The 25953-nt window shown below is 41.3% G+C and overlaps 1 protein-coding gene across 2 annotated transcripts in view; it reads left to right on the forward strand.

Annotated features, from left to right (window-relative positions):
- The window catches only part of COL2A1 (collagen type II alpha 1 chain), a 72363-nt gene extending 48613 nt beyond the window's left edge, over positions 1-23750 (forward strand). For both annotated transcript variants that reach the window (XM_069653178.1, XM_069653179.1), the window contains 22 exons: positions 10-108; positions 1632-1739; positions 3163-3216; positions 4162-4215; positions 5666-5719; positions 6783-6836; positions 7192-7299; positions 8135-8188; positions 9314-9367; positions 10326-10487; positions 11568-11675; positions 12897-13004; positions 13442-13495; positions 14917-15024; positions 16036-16089; positions 16761-16868; positions 18286-18339; positions 19014-19121; positions 20310-20598; positions 20764-20951; positions 21186-21428; positions 22250-23750. In XM_069653178.1, coding sequence (XP_069509279.1) covers positions 10-108; positions 1632-1739; positions 3163-3216; positions 4162-4215; positions 5666-5719; positions 6783-6836; positions 7192-7299; positions 8135-8188; positions 9314-9367; positions 10326-10487; positions 11568-11675; positions 12897-13004; positions 13442-13495; positions 14917-15024; positions 16036-16089; positions 16761-16868; positions 18286-18339; positions 19014-19121; positions 20310-20598; positions 20764-20951; positions 21186-21428; positions 22250-22396 — 2370 coding nt within the window. In that variant the 3' untranslated portion in view covers positions 22397-23750. The remainder of the gene's footprint in view (positions 1-9; positions 109-1631; positions 1740-3162; positions 3217-4161; positions 4216-5665; positions 5720-6782; positions 6837-7191; positions 7300-8134; positions 8189-9313; positions 9368-10325; positions 10488-11567; positions 11676-12896; positions 13005-13441; positions 13496-14916; positions 15025-16035; positions 16090-16760; positions 16869-18285; positions 18340-19013; positions 19122-20309; positions 20599-20763; positions 20952-21185; positions 21429-22249) is intronic.
- The last annotated feature ends 2203 nt before the right edge of the window (positions 23751-25953 follow it).

Here is a 25953-nt window from a genome sequence, read left to right on the forward strand (position 1 = left end):
CTTGAATAGGGGGAACGTGGTTTCCCAGGTGAACGTGGCTCTTCCGGTCCTCAGGGTCTCCAAGGTCCTCGTGGTCTACCTGGCACACCTGGCACTGATGGTCCTAAGGTATGTTCCATTTTCATTCTAATTGCCCTATAATTCTACCATTGCAATGTCAAGGAGAGCGGTGGGCAAAAGAACCAAAGGACATCACATTTTCCGAGAGCTGCAATAGTTGGTCTGAAGATCATACCAAAGCTCACATCCTGGAGTTAGGCAATAGTGTGATATTCCTTCTTTTCATTATATTGAAGATAATGTGTGTACATTTATCAACAATAAACCAGAACAGAGCCGTCAGAGGGAGGCCTAGCAGTCATGTTCTGTCCCTTTCCGATCAATCAAATCTCTTCTCAAAGAGAAAAACAATGTAATCTAATGCAGCCATATTGCATCCTAAACCCCTTCTTAAAATGGGATTGAATGAGCATTGTGTTGGTTTTCGCTAGAGCTAGCAATAGCACTGTTCTCATAAGGGGTCTGCTTTTCAAGGAAGCTTGGCTATATGACAGAGCATAACTCGTGGGAGGAGTGCTGCTAGTGGAAGGCCATGCTGTGGTTAGAAGGAACACTGCACCTAGAAGTGCAGTGCTCGTGGATAGAGAAGTGCTCAGTGAGAACAGTCTCTGAAAGGAGGTCTGCTTTTAGAAGAAGAACGTTTTGTGGAAGGACTCTTACTCTTCGGCAGGTGGAAGGAGTTTTTCTCTTGGTTAGGATACTGTCTGTGGGAGGAGTCTTGCTCTCAGTAAGGATACTGTCTGTGGGAGGAGTCTTGCTCTCAGTAAGGATACTGTCTGTGGGAGGGGTCTTGCTCTTAGTAAGGCCACTGTTTGTGGGAGGAGTCTTGCTCTGAGTAAGGCTACGGTTTGTGGGATGTATACTGCTTGATGTAGGAGTACATTTGGTGAGGAGAGCGACTCTTGTAAGGAGCACTGCACTTTAAAGGAGAACTGCCTCCTGAGGTAACTGCGTACTTAAAAGAGGAGTGCTGTGGGAGGGGCGCTGCTCTTAGAGAGACCATTGCTTTTGGGAGGGGCGCTTCTCTCAGAAGGAGAACTGCAGAAGGAAGGAAGTCTTCTCCTAGAAGAAGCACTTCTCTTGACAGCATCACTGCTTTTAAGCAGGTGAAGCCTCCTTCCATTGAGTGATAGGATAAGCAAACAACACCTGGCAGTTAAACTGGCATGTTTTGTGAACGTTTATGAACCTCCTTCAAGCAACATTGGTAGCTTTTTAGTGCACGATAGAGCTAGTGAAAAACGCCTCAACACACAATTCAGTTCACAGCGCACACCTCAAAACACTCATGTGTTCCTGTAGTGACTGTGGTGTGTGTGTCCTTAGTACAGAAACGCTGACCTCATGGGTTACCTGCCATAAGGTACAAGTCCTGAATATAACACTTAGATATGACCTTCATGAGGAAATGTGCATTGTGTGACATCGTTATTTTTGTTTTTTTGTTTTTGCCAGTGCATGTTCCGAAGAACGTTTGTCTCAGAAGGGCATCATGTTCACCGAGTGCTGAGACTTGTGCTTCAGGCAACCGGGGATCCTGTGAAGTAACGCATTGTGTTCTTTTCCTATAGGGTGCTTCTGGTCCTTCCGGTCCCAACGGTGCCCAGGGTCCACCTGGCCTGCAGGGTATGCCTGGGGAGAGAGGAACATCCGGTATTCCAGGACCCAAGGGAGACAGAGTAAGTATGAGAAGGACACCAATTACTCAAAGAGAGAGAAGAATGGCACCAAACTCAAGCCACTGGTGGAGAATGAAGAGAGCACAAGAGAAGTGTCCTACTGCTATAGGTTCCCATGTCTTCTGTGGATCCCATAACCCAGTTACACCGTAGATCCTCACTGCTTTATACTAGCATCCAAAAAGTCCCACCAGAAGGGAGGTGTAAGCAATGGCATTTGATGTATGCTGCACAATACATGCTGCACAATACAGAAATGCGGGTAGAGTTCTTCACTTTAATTAGAGGGCCCTCCCTGCGGCTTCTTTTCACTTAGTGGCCTGGCCACTTAGATCATCTAGTGGCCAATTCAGTAAAGTGCCTTGGACTACTTCATCCGTGATAGGGATGCCACGCTTAGGCGATGTGGCTTCCCCCAGGAGTTAGGGAGCCAGCTATGGTTCAGTGTTGGTTTTGTGTACTAAAGCTACACCAGTCTGGTTTCCTCCAGGCAACTCTGGTGCACCTAGAGTAGTTGGTCCATAGTTTTAGCCAATGTACATGTGGGTGTTATGACACCACTTTGTAAACTCCTACTTAATCTCCAATAAATGGTTGCGTTGTCCCATTTGGGATGCCTAACATCTGCTTGAGGAGATCTTCCTCCGCAGTGCACATCGGTTTCTGTCCTCCTATCATCATAGCTGTGCTCCATGCAGTGCGACAGCCACACCCTTTCCTTTGAAGGCTTTCTGCACATCCTTCAGAGTCCAGCACCTGATCATGAGAAAGAGAGATCACACAGAAGGAAAATATTCCAGATTAAGGGATAATCTACTGCCGCTGACCCCGGATTGCTCTCAACAGTTGCATCTCACAATTGTCATGCACGATAAAAAAAGAATAGATGTAGAATGAATGTGGCAATCATGGATTGTTGGGCTAATATACTGTTGGTATCCCTGTGACGCTTTAGCAGAATTATAAAAGTTCTACAGTCTATGACTTTTTCATTCTGCTACGATTTTCAAGAGATAATAGGTAAACATTTACTGAGTCAGAAGCAACTGGAAATTAATTGATGCATTTTAGAAATATGTGAAATATTCAATATTATTGTGTAGTACACATTTTCAAGACTAGTAACATTTCAAGTATAGGTAGTATTGCTCGTTTTGTTTGTATAAGGTTTGTATAAATCTATACAATAAATAAAGAAATCAAAATAAAAGCTCCTTGATGCTGTAGTGTATGAAGATGAGATATGGCTCACAGAAAAAATCAAGGTTGTTGACTTTTCTTTGATCCAATGCTGGAAATGCTCCTTGTTGCTCGTGCATTTGTAGTGCCAATTGCTCATGTCTCGCATCTGAGAGCCGATTAGGAATTACATATTTTTCGTTGTTGCTTTTAACAAATAATAATAATGTGTTTTCTGCCACAGGGTGATGTTGGTGAGAAAGGTCCCGAGGGCGCTTCTGGAAAAGATGGTGGAAGAGTAAGTTCTGGAGGGGATTTCTGATTCTTTTGTGATGGCCTGAGCCTCTGTCCCACTCAGAGAGGTCGCCTTATTGGAGAGAAAAGGGAATAAAGTCGATTTACTGCAAGGATAGAACATACCCACTGTGGGGCTGCACCGCTCCCCAGTGATTCCCATTGCCAAGCACCAGTAACCCCATAACATTCTCTCCTTCTTGGTGTCACACCTCCTTTTACAACCGTGCACATGACTGCCCAGTACAGACACTTCCTACTGTCACAACAGTGACGTGAAAAGCCTATAGACACTGCTTAATGTCACACGAGTGAGGTGAGGTAAACACCCCGCACACGACACGCTGTGTAACAATAGTGACGTGACCCCCCCGCATCCAACAATCCTCGTTGTCTGCCCAGTGATTTGAATGCCTCTCACATGTGCCTTTGACACACACTAGTGATGCCAGCTTCCATGACTGACACTTTCCACTGCCCGAATACTGATTTGATAACTTGACAAGGCATCCTATATGATGGGCCCTTGAACAGGAACCGCCCATCGCCACACTAGTGTTACGTATGACCCCAACTCACGCACGCCTCTAACTGTCTCCCTAGTGATCGAAATACCTGGCACATTTTAGGTTTGCACTCGCAAGAGCGATGGAGGTATTCATATGGTGGAGGCAATACCCAGGACATGCAGGCAATGGAAATGCAACTCTGAAACTTTATAACACTCCCGTCCCCTCTGGATATAATGGGTATGCAGTGCGAGTTGGGAATTACACAATGCAGTATGCATCGATGTCGCTTCTTCCCATGGCATCAATTCAGCCACTTATGTCCGTATTCCCGCTAGTTTATGTAGCTTGCAGGTGGTGATTGCTGCCATATATTTCAGAGAGAATGTGCCTTCTGTCAGAAATAGGTACTGTATTAACGTGTTTCTCTCCTTTCCCAGGGTCTGACTGGTCCAATTGGTCCTCCTGGTCCTTCTGGTCCCAACGGCGAGAAGGTAAGATCCACCAATAAACAGTGTGTCAGGTAGCGTGTACTTTCATACATATGTCTGTGTCCATGAGCCCGTCTGCTTTGAAGGAATGAACTGAGCTGTTGCTAGTTAAACGCCTGCAGTCCTTGCGAGTGGCTGGAGCTGCAACTGCCACACAGACACACACATGGCCATTTGACAGAGCATGCGGCAGCGTGTGCAGAAGGGAAAGCCAGGAGACGAGGAGGAGGAACACCTTCTGATCAGCCAATGGCCTTAAGCAGTTATGCAGTATGCATATTTGCACTCCAGTCGGCAAAGCCCGCTCAAACCTTTCACCCATAATACTACTAGTTAATGTCTACTCTGTCGGCAAAGCCCTCTCAAACCTTTCACCCATAATACTACTAGTAAATGTTTTCCTCGGTGCCATCCTTATTGACACTAATAGCAGTCATTATCTCTGGGAAGCAGTTGGGTTCAGTCTATCTAAATGACAATTACTGGCCCAGCCAGGTCAATGGAAGGCCTCATAATGGCTGCCGACACTTCGCCAAGACCCCAGCCTAGCCCCAGATATCAAACATTCGATGAACCCCCAGCTCACTGAGAATGGGTTCCTTCATCAAAGAACTCTCAACTGTATCTTCCACCTCTTTGCCCACCAGCAAAGGTTTGTGGCAGGTGTGGTTCTGTGGTGCGCGTTGATGACCAAGATCCCCGGTGAAGAAATGAAAAGAAGATTCATAGCACTAAATATAATTCTGCAATACTTGTGCTTTGACTAGGCATAAGCCACCCCCACATTATGAAGCCACTGTATATGCTCCAGTGAGCAGTGTGCTCATCTACTTGGACTTATATAGACATTACAAACACTTAAGATAAATGAATGAATCTCAGAAAGTTCAGGGCCTGATGCCATCTGTTTGCTCAGAGCGGGTGACATGGCACTTAAGGAAACCCTGATAATGTCACGTTTTCTTCATGGAATCCATTGCAAATGACCATGCAAATAACCCTGTGAGGCGTGTTGGCCTAGATCCAGTGCTCAGTCAAACAGGGAATCTTGCTCTGCTGTAGGTCCAAGGAAAGCTGCAAATGTCCCGGTTCCTGTGTACACATCACTTAAACCCACAGGCTACACTCTGCACAAAGTGCCATCTGTGTCCATGAGTGCAGCCCTGTGCCGGACTTGCAGAAATGAGGCTGGGTAGGTATGCTGGCTCCCGATGAATGCTCCATTGATCCGCTTAACGCAACAGGAGCAGCTTGTGAGAAAAGGGAAACGCAAGTGGCTGTCAAGAGTCTGACTGTATTAGAGCGGTGGACAGAATGACTGCACTTATTCATTCATCAGTCCATCCAATCATTTATTCACCCATTCATTCACCAGGCTACACCCTTGGATTTCTATGACGCCTTCTGTGAAAGATGTGTCTGATACAACATTTTTTCCTCTCTCTCTTTTCAGGGTGAATCCGGTCCTCCTGGTCCTGGTGGAGCTGTTGGTGCCCGTGGTGCTCCCGTAAGATCGTTATATTATTATTTATTATCACTGTGCATATCTGTTGTGTATGTAACTCTCAAGTGTTCAGCTCTCATCTGCCCACTGACGACATAAAAAGCATTCATGCAAATCAACCAGCAACAGAACCAAAAGATTGGGACATTGCAGCTTTTTCAGTTCATACTTGTGTCTTGTTGCATTGTCTAGCATGCAGTCTGTCTGACGGCCGATGTTTGCCAACATGAATCTCTCTAGTTTTATCTACATATCTGTCTTTTTTACATATTTAAAAATCAACCAATGAGATCCAAGCCTGTTGTATCGCTTTGTTATGTCTCTTGTCTCACTCCATCCAATCCATCAGTAAACAGTCATTAATGGCCCTTTCACAGTCGGACTTTGGAGAGCGCATTATCACGTCAGCAGATTGAAGTATCCTTACCTTCTGATCCAGACCACCAATGCTGGATTATTTGGAAGATCAAAAGTAAATGGCCGCTATCCAGTGTTTGCGCAGAAATGACTGCACGGCTACTCCTTAGATTCGGTGCATGTAGGGTCACTATATCACTGATCCACATGTGTGCCCTTACCCACTTAACTTCTTCTCCAGGCCACTAGGACTCTGACCTCTCTCAAACACAACACTGCCTCTCCTGTTTGTCTTTAAATCCCATTCTTCTAAGGCCTGAGCAGACCCAACAGATCAATTTCAGGCTAAGTTGATGCAATGCCACATTTTCCTGACAATGCATCTCTGGTGACAGTTCCACCATCCCAAAGCATATAACATACAAGCCCATGTGTTGGGTACAGAAGTCAAGATATATCATTGCCCGCACGCTCAGAATAGGCAATCATGGTCTCCTCAAGGCTCATTGATAAACCCAAATCACGTGCCCATAACATGCTTTATCCCATGCATGTGGGTAGCACACTCTAAAATAAGTTCCTCACTGCACCGTTGACTTTTACTTGGTGGTCATTCATATGCATTTCTGATGGCATGCTTGTCAATTAATAGATATCTTATTGTACATCATTAAGACATCATAGTTAACCAGAGTCCTTTTTGTTGTAGGGTGATCGTGGTGAACCCGGTGCTCCTGGTCCTGCTGGCTTTGCTGGTCCCCCTGTAAGTTATAATTCACTGTCTTCACATCACGCATGACAATATTGAACATAGTTTTCACTTGCATAGAAGACTGCTGATTGCTCTTTTTAGGTCTACACAACGTGCATCTGTTTTGCGGATGAGCAATCAGTTTAAGAAACAAAATAGTGGGGATTGTGCCTTCTCATGTTATGTGATCGTAAGCAGAGAGCTTGTGCATGGTTTACTGACATAATAAGGGTTAGTCTCATATCCATTTTTTTGGTGTATCTCTTGCTTTGATCATATAGGCAGCCAGCAGAATCTTCCAACCACGTGGCACTCTTCCGGTTATGTTAGTACCTGTCACCTCTAACACCATCTTTTTGTCACACAGGGTGCTGATGGCCAACCTGGAATCAAAGGTGAACATGGCGAGTCTGGTCAGAAGGGAGATGCTGGCGCTCCAGGTCCTCAGGGTCCATCAGGTGCTCCTGGCCCACAGGTTGGTAAAGTTCAGACTCCCAAGATGCATCAGATCTGAAATGTGCAACATGAACTTCCTATCAAATACATGACAGAGGAAAAAAGAATGCATCTATGGAATGGATGAAAAGGGAACTCCTACAAAAAATAACAATCCCAGACCCTCCAGATGTCCAGTATGCTCCTCTTTCCACCGATTTTAAAAGTCTGATATCAGGAAGGGGCTATCTACCTAAGAGGAAAACAGCAGCTTTTAACCCCCGGGTTGCTGGCTCAGGCTCGTCTTGTGTCTGAAAACAGTGGAACAGCATCAACAAAAAGGAATTCTCCCTTTGCACCACCATGGGGTTGAGGAAAGCATATCAGACAAGTGCAGAGATTCCCTCTCATGTTAATCACTGGTCAATGTTTTGCAGCCCACTCGTTGTAGGAAATGCACGTGTCCGACGCCTGCCATTCAGCACTGTAGACCACATGCTAGCATGAGCAATACCCATATAAGACCTTATGGAGAGCTTTACCTATTCCAAAAGCCACACATATTGCTGCTACCTCTCTGCCAGCAGGCAACCCCTTTTGGTGAGTCACACATTTGCCCATAATGTACTAGTATTAACCTATGACCACATATTGCTGTCCACATTAAATGTACGGCCTAGTGCAGCTCTGCCCTCAATTCCCCACCTCACACTCAGAAATGATTTCTTCTTGCCTGCCTATGACAAATCCCAAGCAGTTCACATCTGACACTAAATAACTTAAGTTTAAATAAGCATGTGTATTGTCTTTATCACTGTAATTCCATCAACAAGTTTAAGATGTATCTAATCATTGTCTTGTCTTCTTTGTCACAGGGTCCAACTGGCGTTAATGGTCCCAAAGGAGCTCGCGGTGCCCAGGGACCTCCTGTAAGTATTGCCTGATCCTTAGCACTCCCATTCAGAACCAGTGAGATATATACGCTGTGCCCCCAGTGACATTATGGTGAATGGTGTCTCCAATGCGTACTGCAGTGGGACAGCAACCCCCGTTGCTCACTGAAAACAGTATAAGACAACTCCTGCTAAGTGCTTTGAGGGCTATGATATGAACAACTAAAATCATTTTGTAATGTGATGCCAGTTATTAGTAAAAAAAACGAGTAGCTGAATTTTTCAGAAATGTGTGTCTGTGTTGAGTGGACGCAGGTGGTCCAAGCAGTAGTGTCTTAAAGCCTGTGGATGTGAGCAAAATGGAAATCTGAGGTAAATCAGATCAGAGGTCTTACCCTAGTCATAAATGGCCTTTTGAAAAATTCAGGTTTGCAACTGAAATGAAATATTTCAGAAATTGAGAAGAAATCACGCTGTCTTCATTATAGATAATGACAATGAATGTGTCAAAAGCTTGTGGCCCTTCGTCAGTTGTGTACGAGTGGGCACCATGCTTATGTGTGCATGGCGTAATGGTAATTCTCTCCAGGCATACAGATATTTACATCAGACTTTGAGCCCATGTGGAAGCCCATTTTGGTGTTTCTCGGCTCTCTGTAGTCGAAGATGGAATTTTGAAGCTGGAAAAAAGCATTTTTCTCCTATGCCCCTAAAAGGAAGAGGAAAGCAAATGTTCTACATCTAATAAAGAGGCATTTGATATACATGAGGTATCAGCCTCTTTTTGAACCCTCCTGATTCTAGTCAGGCTCTCTCATTGCAAGTGTAAAAACTAGGTTGACATGTGCCCAGTTTGACATTTACAAATGAAGACGCCTGTTAGTTTGCAGGGTGCATCCTGCATGTCTCTGTTACATATGTCTTTGAACAGAGGTTCTTCAAAAATCAGAGTATTTTGTTGTCCGCTCTTTGAAGTAAACAGGAATGGCTGTGTGTAGTACCATATGCGTAGAAGTGTAAAGCTTTGCAGAGAAATAATCTATACATGTTTCTAGCGATGGTGACCTCTTAAACGCCCTCTATGTATAAAGATCAAGGAGTGTATACCGATCATTTCTGATTTACTAAAATGTATTTTCCTTTCTTTTTATCACAATACAGGGTGCTACTGGTTTCCCTGGTGCTGCTGGCAGAGTTGGTCCACCTGGCCCCAATGTAAGTACAGTTCTGCATTTCTGTTACTTTAAGTGAAGCCTATACTGTTCAATATTTATGGTGTTCAGGATGCTATTAACTGCTTTTAGTCTGGGCTATTTACCATTCCTGAGTGAAGCTAGCCAAGCCGTAGAGAACCCAAATAACCTTGAGATTTTGTTACATGTCGTTTTCCCACTGCCATCACTCACCAATGCTCCACTTGGCACACTGGCTACCAGAAAGAGGTGGTGCTCTCCTTGAAGTTGAAAGTCAACTTATTGTGGCAATCCATTTAATAATGGTTGTCGTAGGTTGATATCTTAGGCTGTACTGGAAAATGACCTATAATCAACGGTGGACTCTTGTACCAGAAGCCTTTGACACATAATTTCATAGGAGCAACTAGTTAATGATAATAGGATATGCATTTGCTCTGATGCATATGGCCTACTAAAACACTAGTCCTTTGGTGCAGTAGATTATGAATTTGGTATCATAATAAAAAACTATTTCTGCTATTGGAGTTGATGATGGTTCTTGCCCTCTAGAATGATAGATAATTGGATTTGGTCCTCTGGGAGATTTCAAGTGTTGAATAATACTTCTGGTGCAACATATTATTGAATAGTCTAATGGGTTTATGCAGCATTCTGTTACACAATTGCATTGAACTATTAGACAAGAATTGCATTTTAACTAAAGATGATTGGGTATATATTCCTCATGTTGGATAACTCTATGTTAAATTTGCTCTTTCACCTCAGTGAGGATTTGGATGCCCCAGCCTGAATGATCTGATTAGATCTCTGAAGGGTCAATGCATACCCCACTATTCGTCACTTTCATCTTGTTAACCCATTGTTCTTAGTCTTCTTTCTGAACTAATGCTGACTTTTCTTATTCTCCTTTGTAAAGTGTGCAGATCTATTATCAGCTTTCTGAACAACAATCATAAGTGTTTGTGTTGCTTTTTCAGGGTAACCCAGGTGCACCTGGCCCACCTGGCTCCTCAGGTAAAGATGGTCCCAAGGGTGCTCGCGGTGATGGTGGACCTCCTGGCCGTGCTGGTGACCCCGGTCTCCAAGGTCCTTCCGGTCCTGCTGGTGAGAAAGGTGAACCCGGTGAAGATGGTCCCAATGTGAGTAATAACCATGAAAATATCATTTTCATCCATAATTGACTCTGAAAGTTTGCGATATCTAGTCTTGACAGTGCACATTGTCTGCATGACTTCTACATGCCAGACAAACTGAATAGGAACATACACTGCCTGGGCTTCTGACCTGAAAACTGTGATATTGATGAAATGAAGTATGTGATATCAAAAGATTAATAGAATTACTTAGATAAGGAATTAGCTAATAAAAGTGCTTTACAATATTGATAGGGCATGTAATGCCCATGATGCGATCATAATATTAAATCCTTTTAAGATACTGGCTAACTTTTTTAAAACTTGAGTTAACATATTTAAACTATTCAACTTCTGGTTACTGTGCAAATGACCAATCCTGTTAAAATAGTTATTTGGTAGGCCATCAGTGAGCATGCTCATGCAGTAACTAGACCACTTTCAGCCAGATATTAGGACATATAAAAGCGACCTCTAACAAATGATGGGGGGAGTCATCTCTTTAACTGCATGACAACAGCATGTGCAATTTGACCTAATTTTCATGGCTCCAGTAAGAGATCTTTGTTATTAATGATTACTGGCAGCTCACCAGTGTGTTATCTCTGAACTCATTAATATGCTAATAGTGAGCGATCTCTAACCTCATTTGCAGGTCAAAAATATGTGATGTCTGAGCCCATTTAAAATGCTGCCACTGAGTGGTTTTTGACCTAATTGAAAGGTGGCCAATGTGTGATCTCTAAACCCATTGACATGCCACCAATAAGTGGCCTATCACCCCAGTGGCAGGCTACAATGAACCCTAACCCCACTGACAGGGACCAAGGAGTGTCAGCTGAATTGTATTAACAGGGCATCAGTTAATGATAGATGACCTCATTTACAGGCCACCAGAGAGTGATATCTGAAGTGAGTGGCACGTCACAGAGGAGTGCTTTCAGTTTCTTGTAAATGAAGCAATACAACATGTAAAGTGTTAACAGTAGCTCCTTGCTTGCAATATCCCGTTCTTCCCTTCATGTTATATCAGTCTCACAGAAATAAAACAGGTTTATTTCATCCTTTGCCCTTTACATTTTTCAGGGTCCTGATGGTCCCCCAGGTCCTCAGGGATTGGCTGGACAGCGTGGTATTGTGGGTCTTCCTGGACAGCGCGGTGAGAGAGGATTCCCTGGTCTTCCTGGTCCATCTGTAAGTACTTGTTTGTAAATCTTTATTCACAGTTCAACAGATTACCCTAAACTCAGCCTGTAGCAGGATGTCCAAGTTTAGTATTAACTATTAAATTAACACTTTTAACTTCATATAAGAAATACAATACATACAGCTGCTATGATTGTTTTAAAGAAATATTAAAAGCTTTGGATGAGTGGCCACATACACTGAAGTGATTCGAATGTATTGTGCCAACAGACACATACCAACATTGTTAGTGTTGTTTTTTGTTGATTTCAGTGGGCATTACAATGTCAATAATACTTCCTAGAAATGTGTCAGCCATTTCGATCTTGAGCACCACTGGAAATAGCCCAGAATTTGCCAGTTAGAAGAGAGTAAAACCTTAGGGGCATTGTGCTTTTTTTGAACAATGATGTGTAAACATTTTTCATGAGCTATTGCTCATCACGTGATATGGCTAATCACGATGTATGGCTCATCAGGAAGTAAGGCTCATTATGAGATAGGGTTCATCGTAAGATATGGCTCATGATGAGTCGTAAAGCATCAGGAAGACAAGCATTTTAATGATTAAGGAGGGGTATCAAAAACCCTCTAGATTTCATGAAAGAGTTACATTTTCCACCATTTGAGATAGGAAACTGGTGCCGAATACAATCAGCATCTTTGATTTAAAAAGAATCCCTTTGAAAGATTGGAACATCCCTTCATTGGAAAATTACCCTTTAAAAAAAGAGAGAAATGGGTCACATGAAGGTTGAACAACTGCAATGTTTTCTACCACAAAAGATTAAGAAATGGCTACTTGCAGGGATATAAATGTTGAAAAAAGAAGCAGGTAAGTTCCAGATGAAGAAAGGTGACTATAGCTAAGAAGGTACCAATTTAGATATCTGTCTAGCAAAAAAAACAACATTCTACTACTATCAAAAAGGGCTAAACAATAAAAAATAGTGTATAGAAATATGAATGGAAAGGAAAAATTAAGCCAGTGAATAAGACGACCCACACATGAAAACAATAAATCTATGAAAAGTAGGATGGAACTAGTCAGTAGAGTTTGCTTGGTAAGACTAGTTAGGAAATTTGGAAGCTAATTAGGAAAAGGGAAGCCTGACTAGTTCTTACCATTTCTTATCTGCCATCAAACACTCACATTCCTCCATGAATAGTTTTTAACTTTGTTCAATAAAGTGTATTTTCTTGACTAACCAATACCTTTTTTTTATGCAGGGAGAGCCTGGCAAACAAGGGTCCCCTGGATCTTCTGGTGACCGTGGCCCCCCTGGTCCCGTTGGCCCACCTGGTCTGACTGGTCCCTCTGGAGAACCTGGACGCGAAGTACGAAATTTAATCAATTTATCAAACTACATAAGAACTTTAGGGGCGCATTCTCTATGCATATTTAATCACCTTTAAATGTACAGCTGGTGCCCTAAATGCAAGATTGGGCAGCATATCCCAACATTCCCTACTGGTTGTTGAGGTACTTGGTCCCAACCCTAGACGCCAACTCTTTCTAATGGACTCAGAAGCAGCTTGAATGCTTAGCGGCCCTGATTGGCATGCAATGTAAGAATGACAGGAACAATCTGGATGCAATACAAGGGAGAGGCAATGTAAACATGCAAGACAAAGACAGTGGCACACAATAGCCGGCAGTATATCAGCAATGTTGACAATTTATGCCAAATGTATTGAAACACTCCACACTTAGTCTAAGATGAGTTCTTTATTAGATGTTATAAATCACAGTCCTGTGTTTCCTTATTTCACAGGGCAACCCTGGCTCGGATGGTCCTCCTGGTAGAGATGGTGCTCTTGGTGTTAAGGTAGGTGTATTTCGTCATATACAGGTGTTGTCAAAGTTGTACATACAATTATGTATCTTGTTGTGACATACATTTCAACATTTTACAGCTGGGAAAAGATAAGATAAAGATTCAATAGACATTTCTGAGGCATTTATATTTAATATGCAGTGATGTACTTTCAGAATTCCAGAACACCTGTTCCTTGTGTGGTCTTTCTTTTTAGAAACTTCCCTATTAAAGAAGAAAGGGTGGAACACTAAAAGTAAGGATTGTAGCTCACAGGGAGCCCTTAGCAGTGTGTATCACACTGCTACAATTGCCATTGATTGGCACTTCAGATCAATTAAAGGACAGGTCAGATGGGTAGTATATTAGAAATGTGCTCCGTCACTACATCATTTTATGGGGGGAACCTGGAACATCCGCATTTTGCATTTTGTGCAACATGTCATCTGTATCTGTTCCAGTCAAAATCCCAAATCACTTTGACTCTGGTGAACAATAGATTAGTTCCCATTATTACAGGTTCACCTGACCCTTAATGTATTAAAGACACGCATGTGTGTTTTACAGAAGGCATTATCACACACAGCCTCACAGCAAACGGTGACTGGCAAAATAGTACACAGTGGTCTTATATTCTGTATACTACAGTTGCCTCCCTTTGGTTCCGTTGTATTCAGAACATCCACATTTGATGATTGATATCTACTAAAATAAAACAACTAATTAGAGTTACATATAAATCGGAAGCTTGAGAAAGAAATGCATTGATGCTCTTGTTGAAAAGCAGTAGGATTCCAAGATAATACAATCTCCCGAATTCAAGTTTGTGAAGTTAAATCATTCCATCAACTCCTCAAATCTCAAACAACCAGAAAAAGTTAACCTATATAATCAGTACACAGGAATAAGCTATTTACTTGGTGTTTAATAAAATGCCTATAATGGACATGTGTATGGTTTTCATTCCAGACCTTTTTCCCCTAGCAACTGGATTTAGAAAAAATGTATACAAGAACATTTGCAACAATAAACCAATTCGTTGACTAATAGTTAATTGGTCAATGGGCTGGATCATTCCTACCATATCTTTGCTTATGCAGATCCATTAACTAGGATCCATTTCTGGGGAAAGCAACATACATGCTATATATTGAAATCACTTATACTTTCAACAGTTTACCTTCCATTCAAATGATCTAGTATTGTTTTGCCTCATTTCACTGCATTAAGAATCGGTAATGACTGCTTGACTATTGACTGTACAGTAAATCTGTTGGGGTTGATCTTGATGGTCAATCATCGTGTAAGAATACTTTCTCACATGTACGAATCTTCATGACAGTGAATCGCTAAACTCTATAGGAAAACACTTCTCTGAGCTGCTATCCAGTACAAGCTACAGTGTGACTTAAAATGGGTTTATTTCTTAACAGGGTGACCGTGGTGAGACTGGCCCTGTTGGTTCTCCTGGAGCTCCTGGTGCGCCTGGCTCTCCTGGACCAGTTGGTCCAACTGGCAAGCAAGGAGATAGAGGTGAAGCTGTAAGTACTGTTTCATATATATATTATACGTCTTACTCATTTGGGAACCTTTGTCGATGGATTCATCATTTGTTAATAATATAGCAAATATGGTTACAACTATTAGCTAAATGTACAAGCACGACTAGCACTTGTGTAAGGGCCCACCTAATGACAGTCAACATGATTTGGCCAAACACCATTATTGCAGGTATCCTCTCACTGGATCGTTCATACAATGCCGCAAAAAGACATATTTGAACCATGGTTCTGAAATGCAGAAATTTCAATCCTAGTGAGAAGCTATTACACAGCCTGCGGACCTAGATTGAAAAGGCTCTGTAGCCAGGAAAGACATGTACTGGATGCATTTTAGCGTGCATTAGCAACTCCTTATGATCAAGTGTCTTCTCTACAAAAAGGCAATGCAGAGGTCATAGGATAAGACTGTGGTGACCACATCTGGTTTCTCCCTAGTCCTGCAGATGGCCTCATGTTCCAATGAGTAGTATATTCAGAGATCTCTTAGACAGCCTCTCAGCAATTCATTTCCCCAATCGAGTAAAGGGTTCTTAAATGTCGGTTACAATCAAAATGATTGAAACTAGCCAAGAACTTAATGGTGATGCCTTATAATGTTATGTGGAAGAACATGTCTGACCTAACATTCCCGCAGATGGTTGCATTTATAACACAGAATGTTCTTTTTCAATTTGGAGCAGAAAAGGCCAATGTACTGTGCAGGTTCTGCATGTGATCACAATTTAATGACCAATTTAATGAAGTAGATCTATCTAAGCCTTCCAGTTAATGAGAGAAAATAAAAGAAAGGTTAATTTTAATTTACAAACAAAATTTCTCTCATGATCTCACCATGACTTCAGAAATCTGACTTAGTTATCACATTTTCCGTGATTCCAAAGAGGGAGTTTACAAGACTAGGAGTAACACAATAAGCAGATAATTTTGCTATGTATCATTTTATTTACTTCCTACATTCAGTACTCTTAAACATACCTTCTGTCCTTCTAGGGTCCTCAAGGTCCATTGGGTCCATCTGGTCCTGCTGGAGCCCGTGGCATGCCTGTAAGTATCTTTTGCGTTTTATATCAAGTTGTAAAACATACATCATCTTGTTGATTGGTGTTGGGTCTTTGGGTTTGGGCTGTCTTTCCTGGAACCCCCTAAAAGAGGCCACACAGGAAATGCTGAAGACCTCAACAGGAAGGGGTGTGTCATGCGAGCAGAAGACATAAGTTCAGGGCGCCATCGGTAGTCCAGGTGTATGTTTTGCGGAAACAAGAGCATTGGGGTGTAGGGTTGGCTTGGAGGAGACAGGGCGTACAATGGCTGCTTTGGGCAGGGCAGGTAGGTGGTGAAGTGTGGAGGACAAGACGTGGCAGGGATGGGAGTGGTGGAGAGATGCTGCATGGCATGGACATTCGGGGGGTGATGCCCAGTGATGGAGTCATAATCCTGCCCTTTGGAGGCGGCTCTAAGGCATCCAAAAAAAGGCACTGTTTAGCCAGAATTATCAAGCAATCATTCCCTGGTCTCACTGAAAATAATTGAAGAAAGAGGAAGGAACGTGACACAATCACTCCCTTCTTATAGGCATATATATGCTTTCTAAATGTACGTTTATTAGTGATGTCCTATGTTAATGTAAAGGGGAAACAGAGATTGATTTGCTTTACAAACTGGTATTATCACATTTCTCCCATTTTCATTTTTGCACTATAAATGTATTGTTCTAGGGTCCCCAAGGCCCTCGTGGTGATAAGGGTGAAGCTGGAGAAGCTGGCGAGAGAGGACAGAAAGGTCACAGAGGTTTCACTGGTCTTCAGGGTCTGCCCGGTCCTCCTGTAAGTAACAGTATACACATATATGTTGATCTTAATTAAAAGGGACTGCATGATGCCTTGCTATGGATGTTGGCAGACAATCTTAACTTGCTTCAGTGAATAAAAGATTTGAAACATATCTGCAAACACACAAATAGATTTTTATAGGTTGCAGACAGGCATGTCCAGATAATGAAGGACCTGATCACTTCTTAGTCCTGGGTGTTCTTTATAATATATTTTAAGAAAAAGTCAATTTGAACATATTTTAAATTAAGCAGCTTTGCATGTACTGCCCAAGTCTGAGCACTGGACCAGTATTGTACATAATCAAAGCTTAAAGTGTTACAACCACCACCCACAGCAGAAAGACCAGAAAGGTCTTTGAGCAGTCAGCAGCTTTCACTATGAGACTGGTATGCATGCTCCTTTCCTTATAAATTGAGAGCTAACCCAAGGAACCGACCTGACCTTGAATTGAAACACTGTTGCTAAATTCCACAGCAAGCTTTAATTTAATTGGTCAGAGTTTAATATTCCTACAACCTGCTCCTTTTGTTCTGCTAAGCCTATGGACCCAGTAGAATTCCTGTTCATGCCCATGCAAATAGTCCAAATCATCCATATGGTGTCATGCCTGTTTTACCAACAAAAAAGGAAAGATTAATAAATATAGTTGAAGTGTCTTCAATGACATGGGTGTTGAAAGATATGGAAGAGCAATTTCAATGTCTAAAGAATCCAGGTATTTAATTAACAAAATATTAAATAGAGGAGTTTTGATTCTGGGATCTCCAGTAGTTTAGTAGGATGATGTGCGCCCCACTACTATACAACCTCAAGACAACCTAGTTACACATCATTGTGAGTAGTATCGGGTGTCCCTTTCACGAAGTTAAGGGAAAGATAGCTCATGTAGTGATCTTGTGTGTGAGCTAAACTATACTTAAAACGGCGTGTGCGCCATGGAGACTACACAGAAAGCACGTGTGGATGGAGAGTGGTGAAGTCAATTATGCCTTAGATTATGTTCTACCCACCATCTTCCAATCTAGCCAGTTAGAATGACAGCCTACGCATCTCGTGTGTTCACAAAGGCTCAGCTGAAAATTGCGCTCCTAAAATGCTCAAGTGCTTTAAAAGTACTCCACTTAGCAAGAAAGCAAATGTAAAAACTGATTAAACATCCATCCGCTTAGCCAGTAGATGTCCAACCATTGTGAATTGTGTAGGGTGAATCACTCTTCATGACTGTCACAGTAAAGGGCATATTAACATTTTCTTTTCAATCTATAATGCTTTCTGTCCTCATGCTACTGGCTACCTCGCTAATTACATTGCACTGGAATCTTGAGTCACTAATAGGGATCATGAATAGTTGACAATTATCTGTCTAAAGAAGACAAAAAATGATGTTTTGATTTTATTCTTTCTATAGGGTACAGCTGGTGATCAAGGTGCATCTGGCCCCGCCGGCCCTGGTGGTCCAAGAGTAAGTATTGTGTGCACATTTAAACTACACAAATATATCCAGAACAGTCCCAACCACTGGCCGACCTGCCCTTAGCAAGAAGAAATGTTTTAAAAAAAAATGTTAAACAGACAACTACGCTTTGGGCAAAAATACATACATATTTAAAAAATCAATTTATTGTGCTCGAATCCCAGTATAGAAAGACATCTCTTCAAAATGAATATATGGATTTGCAATAAATGTGATACTTGAACAGACTGCAGAAATTAACTTGATTTAATAAAGCTCTTCTGTATTACGTAGAGTACACGAGTGGAAACCTGCACACAAAGCAGATAGTGTATTACCTTTTGTATTACGATAAATGGCAACCAAAGATCACACGTTTCCATAGGTAAAGAAATCCATATTTTCTACGCTTGGGTTTGTTTTACACCTCAGGGGTGAGATGGAGCTAATAGCCAATGAGAAGAGGCCAGTTACAAGCTCATTGGGCATAGAAAATCACCAACAATTAACAAAATCAGCACTGTAATATGCCCCTTTCCTTTGTTTTAGTATCTCCTATTGCATGTCATCTTGGTGGCTTATTAGGTTTCGGTGTGCCATTCACATGTTATCATCTGTTCCAATAGGGATTGCTACATCACTTGGAGCTGTGCTATAACCAGAGTTTTGTTCATTCTTTTTAGGGTCCCCCTGGCCCAGTTGGTCCTTCTGGCAAAGATGGCTCTAATGGTTTGCCTGGTCCCATTGGTCCTCCCGGTCCCAGAGGTCGTGGTGGTGAAACTGGTCCTGCTGTAAGTATAAGGGTCATGTTAAATGCATAGTGAAGTTAAACAGAAATGGTTAGTCAATAATGCACAGCGTTGCAATCATGATACCATTCATGAAACATTGTCCTTCTGATCTACGGTGAAACAACATAATTGCAAGGGCACAAAAGCCATTATTAAATGACTACTTTGTGTGTTGAACCCAATCTATCTGTGCTTCACACCATGCAAGTGCACGTTTCCATTTTAACTGGTGCAAAACACAGAAAGAAATTGATTAAGCTTTCGAAAACATTTTCCAAAATTCACCAAAGTTAACATCTGTGAGTTATTACTATGGTTTGGGTTCTTTCAGTGTTTCCATTTTGAACTAGGCAAAAGAGCATACACTTATTCTATATTCATGAAGTTGTGCTCTTAAAGACTACTTCTGTTCATTGCATTTCATTTCAATAATGCAAAAAAGTATCTCATCTGAGATTAAAATGTTATTTTAAATCAAATGTATTATGAAACACATGGAGTCTGCAAAAAATGTGGTCAGAGGTCAGAAGGAGACTGTCCAATCCACCCGTAACAGTTTCATTCAAGTATATGTTTTTAGATTACATTACAGTTAATCCACGTATTCTTAACTTAATAACTAATTATCCTAAAATTACTTTCTTGTATTAACTTCTGGCCACCTTCACTATGGTAATGTTTGGGAAAAATCTAAAGACATTTATTAAATATCTCAAACACTCATAATAATTCTAAGAATGCATATTGGAAACACTTCCATTTACATATTATTCAGTAGAATACCGTGGCCTTTATAACTTACTGACAGAAAAGTATTAGACTAAATCGCATAGTTGAATTAATACTTATAAAATTGGCAAATGATAGCAAGCAAATCGTAATTGGTTATTTATAACACGCTTAATACCCAGAGGTTTCTAAGAGCGGACCAGGGGATCGAACCTGTGTTGCTCATCTTCTTGCTTCTAAGGCAAGCATGTTGCCCCTGAGCTATCCTCCCAAGACACTTTGTGAGACTCCCAAGAATAATAGCTTCATTATTCTGAATTGTGATAACCACTGTGGAAGGTGTCAATTGCCAATTCCAATGACTAATGAGAGTTAATGTTTGTTCACAATATCCACGAATTTGTAAGGTATATGTATCTCTTTCTGAAAGTAACCCTATTTCAATGCTTGCTCCAATAGGGTCCTCCTGGTAATCCTGGTCCACCTGGTCCTCCTGGTCCTCCCGGCCCCGGCATCGACATGTCTGCATTTGCTGGCCTATCTCAGCCCGAGAAAGGACCCGATCCCCTCCGTTACATGCGTGCTGACCAGGCCTCCAGTTCTCTTCGCCAGCACGATGCAGAAGTTGATGCCACACTGAAATCCCTCAACAACCAGATTGAAAGCATCCGTAGCCCTGAAGGCAGCCGAAAGAACCCAGCCCGAACTTGCCGTGACCTGAAACTGTGCCATCCTGAATGGAAGAGCGGTACGTGATTCTAGGTTTCTAGGATTGCAAAACAATATCATTTTAATGGAAATGTTTTTCGGTTTCTCATCTGCCAAGGGCTATGTTAATGAGTGAGTGGGTCATAGGAGCATGAACGTGCAAATGCAAAATGCCTCAGCACTAATGTTTGTCTTTACAATGTAGGAGACTACTGGATTGATCCTAACCAGGGCTGCACAGTGGATGCCATTAAGGTCTTCTGTAACATGGAAACTGGTGAGACATGCGTCTATCCCAACCCATCACAGATTCCCAGCAAAAATTGGTGGACGAGCAAGAGCAAGGACAAGAAACATATCTGGTTCGGAGAGACCATCAATGGTGGCTTTCAAGTGAGTATTTCATATCCAGTGCCCACTACACATTATAAACTTTGAATTTACTTCTAGGTGCCCGTTTGCAGAAGGTACTATTGTTTGCTTTAATTTATTTACGTTTACATTTACAAGAAAATAATGAATTTGGTTAGATGTTATTTTGTAAGTTTTCGTGACTCAAGTAGGCTATCAACTATGTGTGCACGTTTGTATTTAACACGCATCTCTGCCTTATTTTTCGCTTTGCAGTTCAGCTATGGTGATGACAGCTCTGCACCAAACACTGCCAGTATCCAGATGACCTTCCTGCGCCTGCTGTCTACAGATGCATCCCAGAACATTACCTACCATTGCAAGAACAGCATCGCCTTTATGGACGAGGCTTCTGGCAACCTAAAGAAGGCACTTTTACTACAGGGATCAAATGATGTGGAGATTAGGGCAGAGGGCAACAGCCGATTTACATATCATGCCTTGGAAGATGGATGCAAGGTTAGTCACAATACATCATATTCATTTTTCTTCAGAATTTCACATTAAAATAAAGAATGATACAGGTTGTAAGAGATAAGAGAAACCTATTGAGTATCAAAATTGGTGTTCAGGAATAAGAGGGCAGTTTCCTTAACATGGAATTGTTAAAATGGAATGCAATGATGCAGGATATATTCCAAGAATCCAATGTGTGGACCACAAGACATTATATTCCTATGAGTATAAGTATCATATACACATTTCAAAAGCCAGATATCAGTACATGATAATGTTTAATTTAGATGAATGCTACAGCTAATGCGGGACTGCAATGTTCAAAAGGTTTAGCTTCCCATGATGAAAGGTTCATAATATGTCACTTCTGTGAGAATTAGGTTTAAATTAAGCATTTAGATGATAGTTTTATGAGTCCATAATATAGTTAGTACAAGTTGGGGAAGGTACACACTCTTCACCCAATGCCAACAAGACATTGTACTGTGACATTCGGAATTGTCCACAGCTAAATGTACATTATTTGTGTGTAGCAAAGTAAGATAGTTTGGGGCACAATTAAACATTTGGAAATTGAGCAAGAAAATGCAAATGTTGTATTTGGATCTGGAAAAACACCCTCTTTATGCACAATGTCTTGCAATCTGGCCAGGACAGGGTAACATTCTAATTGTTCTGACTAAGAAGTCAGTTTAGTGAGAGAGCTGCTAGGAAGATTTATATATTTATAGCGCAGGAACAGTCTTAGATTGTTTTGAATGCATGCTAAGTGCACATGTTAGCAAAACAACTAATAATGTGATTCTTTTTCATCTGCTTTCTAGAAACACACTGGCAAGTGGGGCAAGACAGTCATTGAATACAGAACGCAGAAGACCTCTCGTCTGCCTATCGTGGACATTGCACCTATGGATATTGGTGGAGCTGATCAGGAATTTGGCGTTGACATTGGCCCAGTCTGCTTCTTGTAAAAACTTTTAAAAATCCAATAAAATTAAATAAAAACCCTAAGGACCTGAGTACTTTCCAATCACTTTTAGGACTTCTGCACTGAATGGCTGAACCGACCCTAAAATCCCATTCATCCACATGCTTCAATTCTGGACTTTTTTTATTCGAAGACCATAACTCTGCAGACTGCGAAGTAAAACAATGGTGTTATTTATTTATTGTCTTCTTGTAAGACCCATGGGTCAGGTGAAGGTGTGAAACTAACTGGCATGTTTGAAGGCCCCCCTCAAATGGATGTACAAAGTGCAGGTCTAACAATACCCCCAAGCGTATGTCAGCAGGAGTACTATGTATGATAATAAACAAAATGGTGCTATTGTTGTAAAACAAATGTGTATTTTTTAACATCAATTAATATAAAGAAAACTTTTGGAAAGTACAAACTGATCTCGGCTTTTTTTTATTTTTTTGTTTTTGTTCATAAAATCATTTCAGGACATTAAAGGTACTTGCCCTCAACTTTTTTTCTCAACCAAGATGAAGGAAGTTTACTACAAAATCTTGGACTTCCCTAGTTTAAGCTACCTCACACTAAGTGAAAAAAAGTAAATCAATCTTGAAGCTGAAGTAATCACACAGTAGCAGAAACAGAAACTGGGATTTGTGTAGGAAAAACCTTTGGATTCCCTTGATATCATGGTGGCCATCTTGGAATTCTGGGTTCACTCTTCTAAAGCAGGTCTAGTGAAAGCTTGAATAGTAAGGGACGTTTTGAGGACCCACTGACGCATGACAGAAGGGCTGCAGGTTTGTGGCACAGAATCTTGGAACATTCCAAGGTCTTAGCAGTGGATGCTCATAGATTCAGCATTGCGGTAGCCAAGTGGATGATGTACACAATGTATAAAGTGCTCCAGGTTATAGCCATTCATATTCTCCCAAAGGTTCCCTTAACTAGGCATGTTGTCTGAATCAACTATTTTATAACACCCTTTCCCCAAACCTTTAGATATTTCTTTATTCAAATTGCCTGAACTTGTAAACATTTTGGAGGAGGAGGGAGGGGGAGGGCTAAAGGGAATTAAGTGGGCGGGATGGGGTCAGCAGGTAGGCCATATTCTGGGGAAAGGGTTACAAGGACGATCAAAAGAAGATATGTACTATTTTGTATATGTAAAATAGAATTTTCTAAAATATTTTGCAATACGGATTTTAAGTGTGGTAGAATAGGAAACGTGCCCATCTCAAACACTAATAATTCTTGTGAAATAATTCTGTCACACTGTACGTTTTCTGTCTTTCTCGACCCCCTCTATTTTCTGCAATAAAGGTAGAAAGCTTTTCTATAAAAAATAAAAACACTTTTTGTTTGAACTTTTTTATTTGTATTATTTTCCATCTTACGATGTAATCTTTTTTGAATGGTGTTTATTTTATCTTGGATATTTCATGACAAAACGAAACAACACAAATAAAAATGTTTAATTAAAAAACTAACAACAGTGCTTCTTATTTCATCAAACTTTCCAAACAGAACTTATATCAACTGAAAAATGCATAACGAATTAGTTGAATACAATGCTTACATCCTTTGACTTGAGTACAGGTTTAAGCTGTAATTAAAAAGTGGTATGATAAGACTGTACATTAGTTTCGGTGTAGTATGGGACTCGTTCAAACGACAATCATTTATAATGTACTGGATTCAAATACATATCAACACTTATGGGTTAGAGGAAGAAACGTTTCATTATTTCAAAGGTATGTCTGAGATTTTAGAAATTTCTCAGTTTCGATTTTTTTTTACCAAATTTGGCCAAATATGTTTTGCTAATCAGCCTTTTACCAGAGCCAACTACAGGCAAAAGTTGTGGGGCATGAGCCAGCGTCGGGGTCGGAATGGGACAAGAAACAGGCCCGGTCACCCAAAAAAAAGTGGGCCAGCCCTCGCCTCAAAAAAGTGGCCCACCCCTTGCCTCACGACCCTTGACCTCTGATGACAACACCAGAAGTGATGTCATTTGACCCCACCTCAAAGTGACATCCCGGGAAGCGATGAAACACGATCTTTCACCTTGACGAAACAGCAAATGGCATTAAATAGCATAATTCCTAAGTAGACTAAATTATTGTGAATCCAAGCGGACGTCCAAGGCCAAAAGATAATGTGTTACTGTATAGCACTTACGCTTAAGCTCTTTTTTATAGAACAAATATGCATACAATATCACCCAACCTGAGCTGGCACTCATTTATTGACCTAAGAAGAATGAAAGGCTTTTTGAAAGAAAAAAGGTAGAAAAAAATATATATTTTTTGTTCTATTTTATTTTCTACCAAACCGGCCCAGGCATGGCCAGAAACCGTCCCCTAGTTCCCCAGAGACGATTTCAGCCTGGCCACGGGCCGAATGGTTGAGGGGCCAATCCGACCCTGGCCAGCGTTTGAAGCTTTCAGACTTAAGTATTAAAACCTCAAATATCACAAATGTAAAAACCCTCTTCTTACTTGATAATGAGTCCAAATGCATTTCGCAGCCACCATAAACACCTTTTTTAGACAAGGCAATTAATGTGTTCATACTCTGTCAAGCATAGAGTTCCAAAGGTGTTATCTGAGCTATGAATTAAGGAGTTTTGTTCTCTAACATTGGGTCCGCTCTTCTGGAGTTGCTTCTGATTTGAGAGGCCACAACTTAATGCTATTGGACAAAAAAGAAATTGACATTTGAATAACGTTCAAATAGATTTTGTTACTTAAATTCAGCTGGTGGTGAAGGAACTATTGAAGGCTAGAGACCATTTTGTACACACAAGTACAGGTATAACATGCAATTGTGTACAGCGATTTTTAAAAATATCTTACAATATATATTACCAGTCAGACTCGATCATAGTCTAACACGTGTCATCTGGAAAATTCAGAGCAATGTCAGGCATTTTCTGCTGAGTTGCGCAGGCATCTAACATTTTCAAAATATAAATACAGATTAGAACATGATCTTTTCAGGACTGTGTTTTTTCATAGGTCATTAAGAAAAGTGCTAAAATGCTTTTTTCCACGCAATTCCAACTTGATTAGATAGGTAATACAAACAGCTATGGCCCACACCTGGGGAAAACATGTGGAAATCGTCCTGTTGCCACCATTTCGTAGAAGTGTTCGGCAGAGTAACACATCCCTACCCCCGTTCTTGCATCACTCAAAGTGTGGGGGTTAACCTGGGCTCAGGGCTGGCTCATTCATGCCCTCCTTATAAAAATCCTTTACTGATCTCTCATTTCTTCTTTTGGGTTTTCATATGCCATTTTGTCAACGTTAGAACAATGTTTACTCTTTCATCTCGCCCCACACATAGATGACCTGCCTGCTACAGTGGATCCACTACTCTAGGCTTCCTGGTCAATTGTTACTTAATCATATGTTCCCTGCGCCCCATCAGGACTTCCTGGTCTTTCGGTGATCTCTGTCCAGACATGTATTCTCTGCTTTCTCTGCAAATGATCAGCTGATATTGATTGACGATGACCCACATTTATTTTACTATTCTCATTGACATTATGAGAGCTGCCTGCTT

Source organism: Ambystoma mexicanum, chromosome 3q, assembly GCF_040938575.1.
Source record: "Ambystoma mexicanum isolate Mex_15411 chromosome 3q, UKY_AmexF1_1, whole genome shotgun sequence".
Lineage (NCBI taxonomy): Eukaryota > Metazoa > Chordata > Amphibia > Caudata > Ambystomatidae > Ambystoma > Ambystoma mexicanum.